The 13,105-nt window shown below is 47.6% G+C and overlaps 1 protein-coding gene across 5 annotated transcripts in view; it reads left to right on the top strand.

Moving 5' to 3' along the window:
* Adap2 (ArfGAP with dual PH domains 2) overlaps positions 1-13,105 on the top strand; it is a 31,776-nt gene that overhangs the window by 4,838 nt on the left and 13,833 nt on the right. For all 5 annotated transcript variants that reach the window (XM_042282482.2, XM_076542981.1, XM_006977504.4 and 2 more), the window contains exons 4-6: positions 2,207-2,286; positions 3,894-4,006; positions 11,445-11,591. In XM_042282482.2, the coding sequence (XP_042138416.1) occupies positions 2,207-2,286; positions 3,894-4,006; positions 11,445-11,591 (340 nt within the window). The remainder of the gene's footprint in view (positions 1-2,206; positions 2,287-3,893; positions 4,007-11,444; positions 11,592-13,105) is intronic.

Genomic DNA, 13,105 nt, shown 5'->3' on the forward strand with positions numbered 1-13,105 from the left:
GTATCAGGCCAGCACTCTACCTTCGAGCTACACCTCAAACCTAGAAAGAACTGTTGACTGGGGACAGAATTCCAACTTAAGCTGGCTCAGGCACCAAAAAGCTTTGGGGGTTCTGAAGATCAGACACCAGGAAGGACATGTATGAAGCCACCTTCAAGAAGGATCGTGCTGAACCAGGTACTGTAGTACACACCTGTAATCCTGGCATTAAGGAGGCTAGGGAGGCTGAGGCCAGCATAGTGTGAGTTTGAGACAAGCCTGGACTGCAGTGAGACACTGTTTCACCACCACCACAGCCAAGGCCTGCAAGATGGCCCAGTGGGTAAAGGCACCTGCCATTGAGCTCGAGAACCTGAGTTCCATTCCAGCGGTCTGCACAAAGGAAGGAAAGAAATGGTTCCCACAAGTTGTCCTCTGACGTCTACACCTGCACTGTGGAGTGCGCACTTACACACATACATGTGCACACTCAATAAATAAGTGTATTTTTCTTTAAAAAAAAAAAGAGGGAAGAAGAGGGAGGAGGAAGAAGAAGAGGATCATAATACTGGGAGCTCAAACATGACCAAGGGAAAGGAGAAGGGGAGATGGAAGACGCACACAGGGACTCCAGCGTGACCCGGTCTTTCACACTCTCATGTCCCTTGTCCCTCATGTCACTTGTCCCCCCGTCTTTCTCTCAGCCAGACTTCTCCCGCAGCCGACAGCAAATCCACTTTCAGGTTCATGCTGCATTACCCAGCATAGCCCAGAGAGGACTTCCGGTCAGTCTCTTAACTTTTGGTCTCTTTGACCCCTGACAGTCCAGGGCAACCCAGAGAGTGCCAAGTGACCTGTTTAGGTCAGATGCACAGCTCCAGGTCACTCCCATTCCCAGGGCATTTGGTCAGCTAACCTTTGAAACATGTACCTGGAAAAGATAAAAAGGAGCAAACAATGAAAGTAAGTTTGTTCTCAGATACAGTTTTCCTGCAGAATACTATCTGGTTAACCTTAGCATGAAGAATCTGCTGTGGAGAGGAGAGAGATGGCTCAGTGGTTAAGAGCACAGACTGATGTTCCAGAGGAACCAAGTTCAATTCCCTGGCTGTTCGGTGTCCGATCACACCAGGATAAAATTAAAAAAAAAAAAAAAAGAATCTACTGTGCTCACGACTTTAATCCCAGCACTCAGGAGGCAGAAGCAGGCAGATCTCTGTGAGTTCATGGCCAGCCTGGGCTACACAGCAAGACCCTGTCAACAACAACAAACCCTGCTGTGTGTTGAGTATGGTGCTGGATTATTTACATACAACTGCCCGAGCCAGGCGGTGGTGACACATACCTTTGATCCCACCACTCGGGAGGCAGAGGCAGACAGATCTCTGTGAGTTTGAGGCCAGCCTGGTCTACAAAGTGAGTTCAAGGACAGGCTCCAAAGCTACACAGAGGAACCCTGCCTTGAAAAAAAAAAAAAGCCCACCTCAACAGCACTAGGGCAGGCAGGTATATTACTGGCTCATTTCCCAAGTTTAGAGATGTTCAGTAATTTGGTCTGGGGATATAGCACAGTTGGTAGAGTGCCTGCCTAGCATGTTTCAAGCCCTGGGTTTGATCCTCACTGCTGCATAAAGCTGGGTATGGTGGCACATACCTGTAATCCCAGTACTTGGGAGGTGGAAGCAGGAAGATCGTAAGTTCAAAGTCATTCTCAGTTACTTTAGACACCTGGGGTCAGCCTGGGATACCCTAGGTCAGTCTGCTCTATGCAGTGTGGTGGCCCAAAGTCAATCAGCAGGTCCAGGACATTTTTGGCTCAAGTTCACAAGCAGAGAGTTGGGGGTGGGAGTGTTGGGAGACAGGGTAAGTGTAGAGGGAGCGGGACTTTGATCATTGACTTAGAGGGCTGAGGGACAGTCCAGTGCCTCTCAGCCCACTAGAAGACAAATTTTCCTGGTGTGTCATCTGGAGAGCAGAAGCTCCTGGAATCTAGGAGGTAGAAGCCAGAGGTACTGCCACACACTCCATAAAGCGCCGGACAGCTCCCACCCCCACTACAGAGACTCATCCAGCACCGATGTTAACTATCCTAAGGCCGAGAATCTCTGGGTATCCTGAGAAGGCAGCTGCTGGGCTGTCCCCACGCTCCACTGTAGGGTCTTGGAAAGCCACTGTGGGAATGGAAGGCACTGCAGCAGACATGACTGACCGAAATTTCTCTTTTTAGGGTCTTAAAGGAGCAATGGATTCGAGCTAAGTATGAAAGACAGGAGTTTATAGCTCATGAGAAAGCTGTTTCACCCCCAGGTAAAGTTACTATGAGTTCTGCATGTAGGTATATGCACCACATGTATGTAATGCACCCAGAGGCCAGGACAGTGAACTGGAGACTCTGAGACTGGAGTTGTGACAGTTGTGAGCCATGTGGGTGCTGGGATTTGAACCTGGGACCTCTGGAAGAGTAGCCAATGCTCTCAACCACTGAGTCATCTCTGCAGCCCTAAAGTTACCATCTTAATGTTATGAGGTCTATGTTCTAATGAGCTCTAGAAAAATGGAAGGTGGAGGTAGGCTTGGTGAGGAGCTAGATTTCAGCCTCTCTTTCCACATTCATGCAGGGCACAAGCTCACTAGCAGCCCGAGACCCAGAACAGTGTTCATTCCACTGACTTGAATTCTCAAGCTGGCACTGCCCTGAGGACAAAAGTCTTCAAGGATCTTAGGGCAAAGCATGAAAGGACAAAGCTTTCAGGATTTCCAGGATGCAAATTATCCATTCCTCAAACTAGTGTCTTGAGGTCACTCTTATAACTCTAGTTTTCTTTTTCTGTGAGGCAGGGTTTCTCTGTGTAGCCCTGGCTGTTCTAGAACTCACTCTGTAGACCAGGCTGGCCTCAGACTCAGAGCTTCTCCTGCCTCTGCCTCCTGAGTGCTGGAATTAAAGGCATGCATCACCACCAAAGATCCTAAATTAAAAAACAAAAAAACAAAAAAACCAAAAGCCCTAAACAAAAAAGAAAAAAAATAACTTTATTTTTATGTGTGTGATTGTTTGGCCTGAACGTATGTATGTGCACCACATGCAATACTGGTGCCTTCAGAGGTCAGAAGAGAGAGTTTGATCCCCTGGGACTGGAGTTATGGATGGTTGTGAGCAGTCATGTGGGTGCCAGGACTTGGGTCCTCTGCAAGAGCAAGTGCTCTTAACTGCTGAGCCATCTCTCCAACATCTTTTCCTTTCTTTCTCATGACAAGGTCTTGCTATGTAGCCAAGACTGGCATCGAACTCATAACCACTTTCCTTCCCCAGCCGAAGTGCTAGGATTACAGGCCCCACCACACCTGTCTTCCAATGAAGCCGACCGACCTCAGGGAGAGTCAAGGCAGAAAGGTTTTGCACAGTAGTGGAGACTGAAATTATATAAGGTTGGCCCTAGATACGTAAGGAGAACCTCAATGGTGTGTGTGTGTCTGTGTGTCTGTGTCTCTGTGTGTGTGTGTCTGTGTGTGTATATTAAGGGATTCTATGGGGGAAAAAGACTCACTGATACAGGATAAGGTAAATCCAGTTGCAGAGTCCTTAGAAAGCTGGGGACCGTTCACACGTTACTTCACGCGGCCTGATCTGGTCTTCACCATCCAAGAAACAAGACCCCCTTTCTCCTCCCTTTTAAATGATCATGTAGGCAGATAAGAAGCACCACCTCGATCAGACCAGATAGCCCAAGGTCATGGGTAGAGCGAACTCCCACTACAGAGATAGGACCCTGTGTCCTGCACCTGAATTAGCCCAGTTAGATTGGCTATGTTTGAGTGGCGGATGGAGGCTCTTCCTACCCCCAGGATCTTGAGGCATTCTTTAGCTTATTTGCGTTGACTTTGTGATTCACTTCTTCTCGCCCTTGGTGGTTAAGGTGACCGAGAAGTGTTCCTGTGGAAGCGGGGACGCGACAACGCACAGTTCCTGAGGAGGAGGTTTGTCCTTCTGGCGAGAGAAGGCCTCCTGAAGTACTACACCAAGGAGGAGGTAAGAGGCCAGACTGCCTGTGCTTCCTCAGGATCACTCGGCTCTCTAAGGCCTTTGTGGACAGCCCCCTGTCTTAGGGAGAACTTCAGCCCTGGCAAACATGACATTCTCCTACTTTTCCTTGGCTACCGTCAATCCAGCCCACCAACAACCACATTCTGGTCACTTGAATCACTTAGGTTGGTCCATTTCATTGTTAATTGTTCTCTGATTTTTTTTTCTTTTTGAGACAGAGTCTCACTGTGCAGACCTTACTAGTCTAGAACTTGATATGTAGTTCAGGATAGCCCTGGACTCATTGAGAGCCACCGGGGTTTGCCTCCTGGGTCCTGGGATTAAAGGAGTGTGCCACTATGCCTGGCCAAAACCAGTTATATCAAGATACATTTACAAATGTGATTTACTCATTTAAATGAGGCTGGGCAGAGTGGCTTGTGACCCTAATCCCAGCACTCAGGAAGCAGAGGCAGGTGGATATGTATGTTCGAGGCTAGCCTGGTCTACATCGTGAGTCCCAGGGCATTCAGGACTGTATAGAAAGACCCTGTCTCAAAAAACAAAACTAACTAACTAAATATTTAAAAAACAAAATAAAACAGAACTCTCCCTCACTGGCCCAGTGCCCTGGAGAACCGCTGTGGCCACAGTGACCTCCTCTTCTATTTTCTTCCTCTTGTGATGTTAGGGATTGGACTGGGATTTGTGCAACCTAGACCAGCCCTTTTTGAGCTCATTCCAAGCACAGCTAGCTCAGGTTTCTTCATGGCACAGAAGCTGTTTTCTTTCTTTTTTCTTTTCTTTTTGTTTTGAGACAGAGTTTCTCTGTGTAACAGTCCTGGCTGTTCTGGAACTCACTCTGTAGACCAGGCTGGACTGGCACTCACGGAGATCCACCTGCCTCTGCTCCCAAGTGCTGGGATCAAAGGTGTGCGCCACCACCACCAGCCTGAGGCTGTTTTCTAAGCAAAAGTGATTGTTGCTGGATGTGGTGGTGCTCGCCTTTAGTCTCTGCGCCCTGGAAACAGAAGCTGGTGGATCTCTATGAGTTCCGAGACAGCCTGATCTACATATAGAGTTCCAGGCTAGCCTGATCTATATATAGAGTTCCAGGCCAGCCTGGTCTACAGAGTGAGTTCCAGGCCAGCCTAGTCTACAGAGTGATTTCTAGGACAAGCTCCAAAGCTACACAGAGAAACTCTGTCTCGGGGGGAGGGGGGAAAAAAGGGAAGGGATACAATTCTACATCTTTATGGGTAGAGCTTATGGGGCCTACTGGGAGAGAAGGAAGTGGTGAGGACATCTTTGGAGGCCAGCTACCACAGTGAACCCTGGGGCATTCCAGAATTAGAGAACAGAAAAGAAAAAGTGCTAACAAAGTGAATGGGAAGGCGCAGCTGACCGGGGGTGGGGGTGGGGTGGGGTGGGGGTGATGGCTGAGCTCTTCAGCGTGCACTTGAGGCCTTTGGTCTGTGTATTTCCTGTTGCTTTCCCGGAGGAACAGGCTGGGCTAGAAGGGCGAGCTGCTGTGCTGCGGTCTGGGACTGAGTGATAAGCCTTGGAGAAGAGTGTTAGCCCTCCGAGTGTAATGGGGACCTGCAGTTTTAAAGTCTGACAACTTGCTTTTCCAATACTTCTTTTTGAAGCGTGGTCCTAATTCGTCTTAACAGTAAGAACCCAGAGTCAGATATCGAGGGGGAAGGCTGAAAGATCCGAGAAAGCAGAGCAGCCAGCCACCAGAGACTTCTTACCTATACAAAATCTCAGAGGGAGTTGGGGATAGAGGGGGCGACAGGAGCTGTCTCTACAAATCCTCAGACTGAACAGGCTGCAGACCCTGTCTCCACCAGCCTTATATTCCTGTCTCCACCTCCCCTGTGTTGGGATCAAAGGCATCATTCTCCCAAGTGCTGGAATTAAAGGTGTGAGCCACCATGGCCTGGCTCTATTTCTTTTGTAGAGTGGTTCAATCTTTGGCCTCGAACTCCTGCCCTTCCTGCTTCCTCCTCCTAAGTGCTGGGATCAAAGGTGTGTGCCACCATTGCCTAGCTTCTATGGTTAACTGGTGGCTAGCTCTTCCCTCTGATCTCCAGGCAAGCTTTATTTGTCAGAACACAAAGGAACTATCAATCACACATCTTTTCTTCCTTTTATTTCCCTTTAAAAAATTATTTATTGCCGGGCGGTGGTAGCGCATGCCTTTAATCCCAGCACTCAGGAGGCAGAGGCAGGCGGATCTCTGTGAGTTCAAGGCCAGCCTGGTCTCCAAAGCGAGTTCCAGGAAAGGCGCAAAGCTACACAGAGAAATCCTGTCTCGAAAAAAAACCAAAAAAAAAAAATTATTTTTGAATATGGATGTTTTGTCTGCATATACATATGCATACCCAAAGACAGTACTGGATTCCATGGCATAGCTCTGTGAGTCCAAGGCCAGCCTGGACTATGAGGTGAATTCCAGGACAGCCAGGGCTACACATAGAAATCAAATCTCAAAAAAAAAAAAAAAAAAAAACCACCCATAAAACAAAAAACAAAGCAAAACATAAAATAAAAACAACAACAACAAAAAACCTCAGTGAGAGAGTGAGTGAAGCCCTAGATTAGTTCCTGGTACCACAACAGAAAGGAAGAAAGAAAGAAAGAAAGGAAGGAAGGAAGGAAGGAAGGAAGGAAGGAAGGAAGGAAGGAAGGAAGGAAGGAAGGAAGGAAGGGAGCTGGGGTGTTTCTAAGTGGTAGAGCACTTGTCTAGTAAGATCAAGGTCCAGGGCTTGGTCCCTAGGACCACAAAACAAATTAAAAACTTGCATAAGACAATAAGTTGTTCCTAGATACATGCCTATGAGTCTATGTATATGTTTGTACAAGTATGGGAGAGGAAGTAGAATCGACATTAAGCTCATGACTGCCTGCCTGTGGGAAATGCAGAAGGAGAAAGCATGGAGTAAGCTTCAGAAAAAGAGATTGTCTTTATTAGTAATGGTGTGTGTGTGTATATGTGTGTGTGTGTGTGTGTGTGTGTGTGTGTGTGTGTTGTTAAGGATCAAACCCAGAGCCTCATGCATATATTGTATGCAGACTTTTCTGTTGCTCCAGCCGCTCCCCAAATAACCACATAGAGACTTAGTATTAATTATGAATGCTCGGACAATATCCTAGGCTTATTTTAACTAACTCTTACAACTTAAATTAACCCATTTCTATTCATCTATGTGCTGCCCTGACGTTGATTTACCTCATGTATGTACTTCTCATCCTGTTCACTGTGTGTCTCTTGGCGTCTCCTCACAACTCCTCAGACTCCATGCTTCTTCTTCTTCCCATCATCTGGCTCTCCTGCTCAATCTTATCCTGCCCAGCTGTAGGCCAGTCAGCTCTTTTATTAACCAATGAGAGTAATACATATGTACAGTGTACAAAGATTGTTCCACAGCAATGCATACTTTACCATTGAGCTATACCTCCATACTGGTGATGTCATATTTCTTTTTAAGTTAGTAAGAAGGTTGGGCATGATGGCATACACCTTTAATCCCAATATTCAGGAGACCAGAAGCAGATGGATCTCTGTGATTTCAATGCCATCCACAGATGCATAGTGAGAGCCTGAATGAAAAAAAAAGAGCGAATATTGGTATAGCTGTATATTTTTAATGTGTGTTCACAAATAACCTTAAATTTATAATATGCATGTTTATGTGTACTTTTTTCCCCTAGACATTCTTTCTCTGTGTAACAGTGCTGGCTGTCCTGGAACTCGATTTGTGGACCAGGCTGGCCTCGAAATCACAGAGATTCACCTGCCTCTGCTTCCCAGGTTCTGGGATTAAAGGTGTGCACCACCACCACCTGGCTATGTGTTTTTTGTTTTGTTTTGTTTTGTTTTAGTTTTTTGAGACAGAGTTTCTCTGTGAAACAGTCCTGGCTGTCCTGGAACTTGCTTTGTAGACCAGGCTGACCTTGAACTCATAGAGATTCTCCTACCTCTGCCTCCTGAGTGCTGGTATTCAAGGCATGTGCCACCACCGCCTGATGGGAAATCTTTGTGACAGCGACTGAGATGGGTTGGTGTTGAGATGGGTTAATGTTGAGATGGGTTAGTGTTGAGATGGTTAATGTTGAGATGGGTTAGTGTTGAGATGGGTTAGTATTGAGATGGGTTGGTGTTGAGATGGGTTAGTGTTGATGGATTGGTGTTGAGATGGGTTAGTGTTTAGATGGGTTAGTGTTGAGATAGGTTGGTGATGAGATGGATTAGTGTTGAGATGGGTTAGTGCTGAGATGGGTTGGTGCTGAGATGGGTTAGTGTGAGATGGGTTAGTGTTGAGATGGGTTAGTGTGAGATGGGTTAGTGTTGAAATGGGTTGGTGTTGAGATGGGTTGGTGCTGAGATGGGTTGGTGCTGAGATGGGTTGGTGCTGAGATGGGTTAGTGTTGAGATGGGTTAGTGCTGAGATGGGTTGGTGCTGAGATGGGTTGGTGTTGATGGGTTAGTGCTGAGATGGGTTGGTGTTGATGGGTTAGTGCTGAGATGGGTTAGTGTTGAGATGGGTTGGTGTTGAGATGGGTTGGTGCTGAGATGGGTTAGTATTGAGATGGGTTGGTGTTGAGATGGGTTGGTGTTGAGATGGGTTAGTGTTGAGATGGGTTGGTGTTGAGATGGGTTGCTGTTGAGATGGGTTAGTGTTGAGATGGGTTGGTGTTGATGGGTTAGTGTTGAGATGGGTTGGTGATGAGATGGGTTAGTGTTGAGATGGGTTGGTGATGAGATGTGTTGATGTTGAGATGGGTTAGTGTTGAGATGGGTTAGTGTTGAGATGGGTTAGTGCTGAGATGGGTTGGTGCTGAGATGGGTTAGTGTTGAGATGGGTTGGTGTTGAGATGGGTTAGTGTTGAGATGGGTTAGTGTTGAGATGGGTTAGTGCTGAGATGGGTTGGTGTTGAGATGGGTTGGTGATGAGATAATGGGTTAGTGTTGAGATGGGTTAGTGTTGAGATGTGTTAGTGTTGAGATGGGTTAGTGTTGAGATGGGTTAGTGCTGAGATGGGTTAGTGTTGAGAAGGGTTAGTGTTGAGATGGGTTAGTGCTGAGATGGGTTGGTGTTGAGATGGGTTGGTGATGAGATGATGGGTTAGTGTTGAGATGGGTTAGTGTTGAGATAGGTTGGTGTTGAGATGATGGGTTAGTGTGGAGATGGGTTGGTGCTGAGATGGGTTGGTGTTGAGATGATGGGTTAGTGTTGAGATGGGTTAGTGTTGAGATAGGTTGGTGTTGAGATGATGGGTTAGTGTTGAGATGGGTTGGTGCTGAGATGGGTTGGTGTTGAGATGATGGGTTAGTGTGGAGATGGGTTGGTGTTGAGATGGGTTGGTGTTGAGATGATGGGTTAGTGTTGATATGGGTTAGTGTTGAGATAGGTTGGTGTTGAGATGATGGGTTAGTGTTGAGATGGGTTAGTGCTGAGATGGGTTAGTGTTGAAATGGGTTGGTGTCGAGATGATGGGTTAGTGTTGAGATGGGTTAGTGTTGAAATAGGTTGGTATTGAGATGATGGGTTAGTGTTGAGATGGGTTAGTGCTGAGATGGGTTGGTGTTGAGATGGGTTAGTGTTGAGATGAGTTGGTGTTGAGATGGGTTGGAGTTGAGATGGGTTAGTGTTGAGATGGGTTAGTGTTGAGATGGGTTGGTGATGAGATAATGGGTTAGTGTTGAGATGGGTTGGTGTTGAGATGGGTTGGTGTTGAGATGGGTTGGTGCTGAGATGGGTTAGTGTTGAGATGGGTTGGTGTTGAGATGGGTTGGTGTTGAGATGGGTTAGTGTTGAGATGGGTTAGTGTTGAGATGGGTTAGTGTTGAGATGGGTTAGTGTTGAGATGGGTTGGTGCTGAGATGGTTAGTGTTGAGATGGGTTGGTGTTGAGATGGGTTGGTGTTGAGATGGGTTGGTGTTGAGATGGGTTGGTGCTGAGATGGTTTAGTGTTGAGATGGGTTAGTGTTGATGGGTTGATGCTGAGATGGGTTAGTGTTGAGATGGGTTGGTTCTGAGATGGGTTAGTGCTGAGATGGGTTAGTGCTGAGATGGGTTGGTGCTGTGCCTCTGAGCGGCATCCTAGGCCCTAGTTTCATTGTCATTGTTTTATTTTGAAACAGCATCTGGCTCTAGAGCCCAGTCTGGCTCAGAACTCCAATCTTAGTTTCCCGAGAACTGGGAGTATAAGCCTGTGCTTTTAATTATCTTTTCATTCTGGAGTATTCCATTGTGTGCCTATACTATGGTTTAATTTAACCCATTATAATTGATAACATTTAATTTGTTTCCCTTGTTGTTTTGTGGTGTGTGTGTGTGTGTATGTGTGTGTGTGTGCGCACGCATGTGTGCATGCGTGTGCATGCTTATGGTGCTGGGGATTGAATTTAGGGCCTTGGACATGCAAGGCAAGCACTCTATCTTTAAGCTACATCCCCCAGACCTTTTGCTGCCTTTGTAATACTGCAGCAAATGTTGTCTGACGTGTGTCTGCATAGTCATGCAGTGACTTCCTTGTGGCAGATTCTTAGATGCAAACTGTAGGTCAGACAACACACTCAGGTCAGGAAGATGGCTCAGTGGATAAAAGTGCTTACCCCACAAGCCTGACAGTCTGAGTTCAAATCCTGGAGCGGATAGTGGGAGGGGAGAACTGACCCTTGAAAGTGGTCCTCTGACTTCTACCTGTGTACTGTGGCACGTGTGTACCCACAGTCACACACAACAATAATAATCACTTCAACATTTTAATGGATATGACCGAGTTTCCTTTTAGAGAGGTTCCATAGAACTTTCCTTGGTGACGAAGGAGTCTGTGTGTGCCCTATCTGGTTCTCACAGCCATTAGTGTTAGCTGGCTAGTGACATGAGGTCGAGTGTGACTAAGAATAGAATTTTAAATAGTGTTTAAAATAATGTGGGCCAGCAAGATGGTTCAGTGTGGCTCCTGCAGGTCTAGGGGCTTGGGATCATCATGCCTCTGGTCAGGATCCCTTGTGGTATCATTTAGTGCCCCACCATGTGTCAGAGCCCAAGGGACAGGCACAGAGCATGTGTGTCGCTGTGTATGTGTGTGTCGCTGTGTATGTGTGTGTGTGTGCTCTGAGCTCCCACGACTGCTTCTGTCTGACTGTTTATTTCACGCCAGTGGTTGATTTACTCCAGGAAAGTTTCTGTGGCTAACACGTCGGAAGAGTCCAAAGTGTGAAGGCTCTCTAGACCTGCTTCCAGCTCAGAGTGACTAGGCAGGAAGAGGATGACGAGCACAGGCCACCGATAGGAGAGCTGTGCCTTTGGCTGTTAGAGCAACCCAGGGCTATGTACCGGGGGCTTGTGTGTATTAAAGGCCTTGGCCAAGGTTACAGTAAGGCACCGATTGCCACCAGTATCTTGAGAACCGTCTTTCTCTCTTCTAGGGTAAAACCCCAAAGGCTGTCATCCACATCAAGGACTTGAATGCCACCTTCCAGACGGAGAAGATAGGCCATCCCCATGGGCTGCAGATCACCTACAGGAGAGAGGGCCGCATCAGGAACCTCTTCGTGTATCACGACAGCGGGAAGGTGAGATGGCTCAGGCTGCTTCTGCGGTCTCCAGCATGGCACCCAGCCCCTGGGCTCTGCTCACCACCTCCACCGCGCATTTCGCCATGTGCTTCCTCAGCTGCCCCTTGAGACCGGCCACTGCTTGCCTGGGTCTATTCCCGCTCTGTCATGAGTCAGAGACCTGAGGAAGACAGAACGGGGCATAGGAGATGGACCTTACAAGTCCTGGGAATGTATCTGGGCAGTGAGAGAAAAGCTAGCGGAGGGGGCCAGAGCCAGAAACGGCAAATCCGATGGCTGTGGCGGCACACACCAGGCCCCAGCCAACACTCAGGAGCCAATGTCAGGCGGATCTCTGTGAGTGTGAGGCCAGCCTGCTCCATACAGTGAGTTCTAGGCCAGCCAGGGCTACATAGTGCGATGACCACACACACACACACACACACACACACACACACACACACACACACACCCCAAATGAACAATGAAGACATGACAAGTCCAGGTAGGGCCGGAGATTGTGATTTGGGAGGAAAGGTGGATAAATTGGACCAGGGCCTTTCTTTCCGCATGTCACACACAATGCTCTACCACTGAGCTAAATCCCCAACCCCGACTTTGTGAGTCTTCAGGCTCGGTGCAGCCTGTGTTGCTTTTGGAGGGGACCTAGGTTCAGGTCCTAACACCCACATGGTGGTTCACAACTTCAGTTCCAGGGCAGCCAATGCCCTCCTCTGGTCTCTGTGGGCACCAGGCGCTTATGTGGTCATAGACATAGATGCAGGCAAAGCACGTATAGACATTAAGTAAAAACGAATACCTATCTTAAGAAAATTATTTTATTTTATGTATAGGGGTGTTTTATCTGCATGTATATCTGTGTAGCACGTGTGTGCCTTGTGCTCACTGAGGCCAGGATAGGGTATCTGATTCCCCTGGAATGGGAGTTACATATAGTTGTGAGGTACCATGTGGGTGCTGGGAGTCAAATCTGGGTCCTCTGGAAGAGCAACCAGTGCTCTTAACTGATGAGTCATCTGTGCAGCCCCCAAATAAAGAAATAAAAGGACTAGTCTTGGGGCACCCCAGACCCATTCAATTAGAAACTTTAACAGAGTCTTGGGTGATTAGGACATACAAAAAAATGTTTGAGAACCATTATGCGTCCATAATCCCAGGGATTGGCGGCCTGAGGCAGGAGGATCATGGGTTTGAGGCCAAATTGGGCTACATAGCAAGACTGGGACAGCGGAGCACAATCAGGCAAAAGGGTGTATGTGGGACTGAACTGGTTCAGGTCCTCAGCATAGTCAGTGATGGCACAGGATGGAGATGCTAAATGGGCATGGGGGAAGCATTGGCTGACATTTTGGGGTCATTTAACTGTGCTAGACATGCTCTTGGTGACTGTTATCCTTCATTTCTATAGAGACAGGGTTTCTTTGCGTAGCCCTGGCTGTCCTGGATCTCACTCTGTAGACCAGGCTGACCTTGAACTCACAGAGATCCACCTGCCTCTGCCTCCCAAGTCC

This window comes from Peromyscus maniculatus, chromosome 8 (assembly GCF_049852395.1).
Source record: "Peromyscus maniculatus bairdii isolate BWxNUB_F1_BW_parent chromosome 8, HU_Pman_BW_mat_3.1, whole genome shotgun sequence".
Lineage (NCBI taxonomy): Eukaryota > Metazoa > Chordata > Mammalia > Rodentia > Cricetidae > Peromyscus > Peromyscus maniculatus.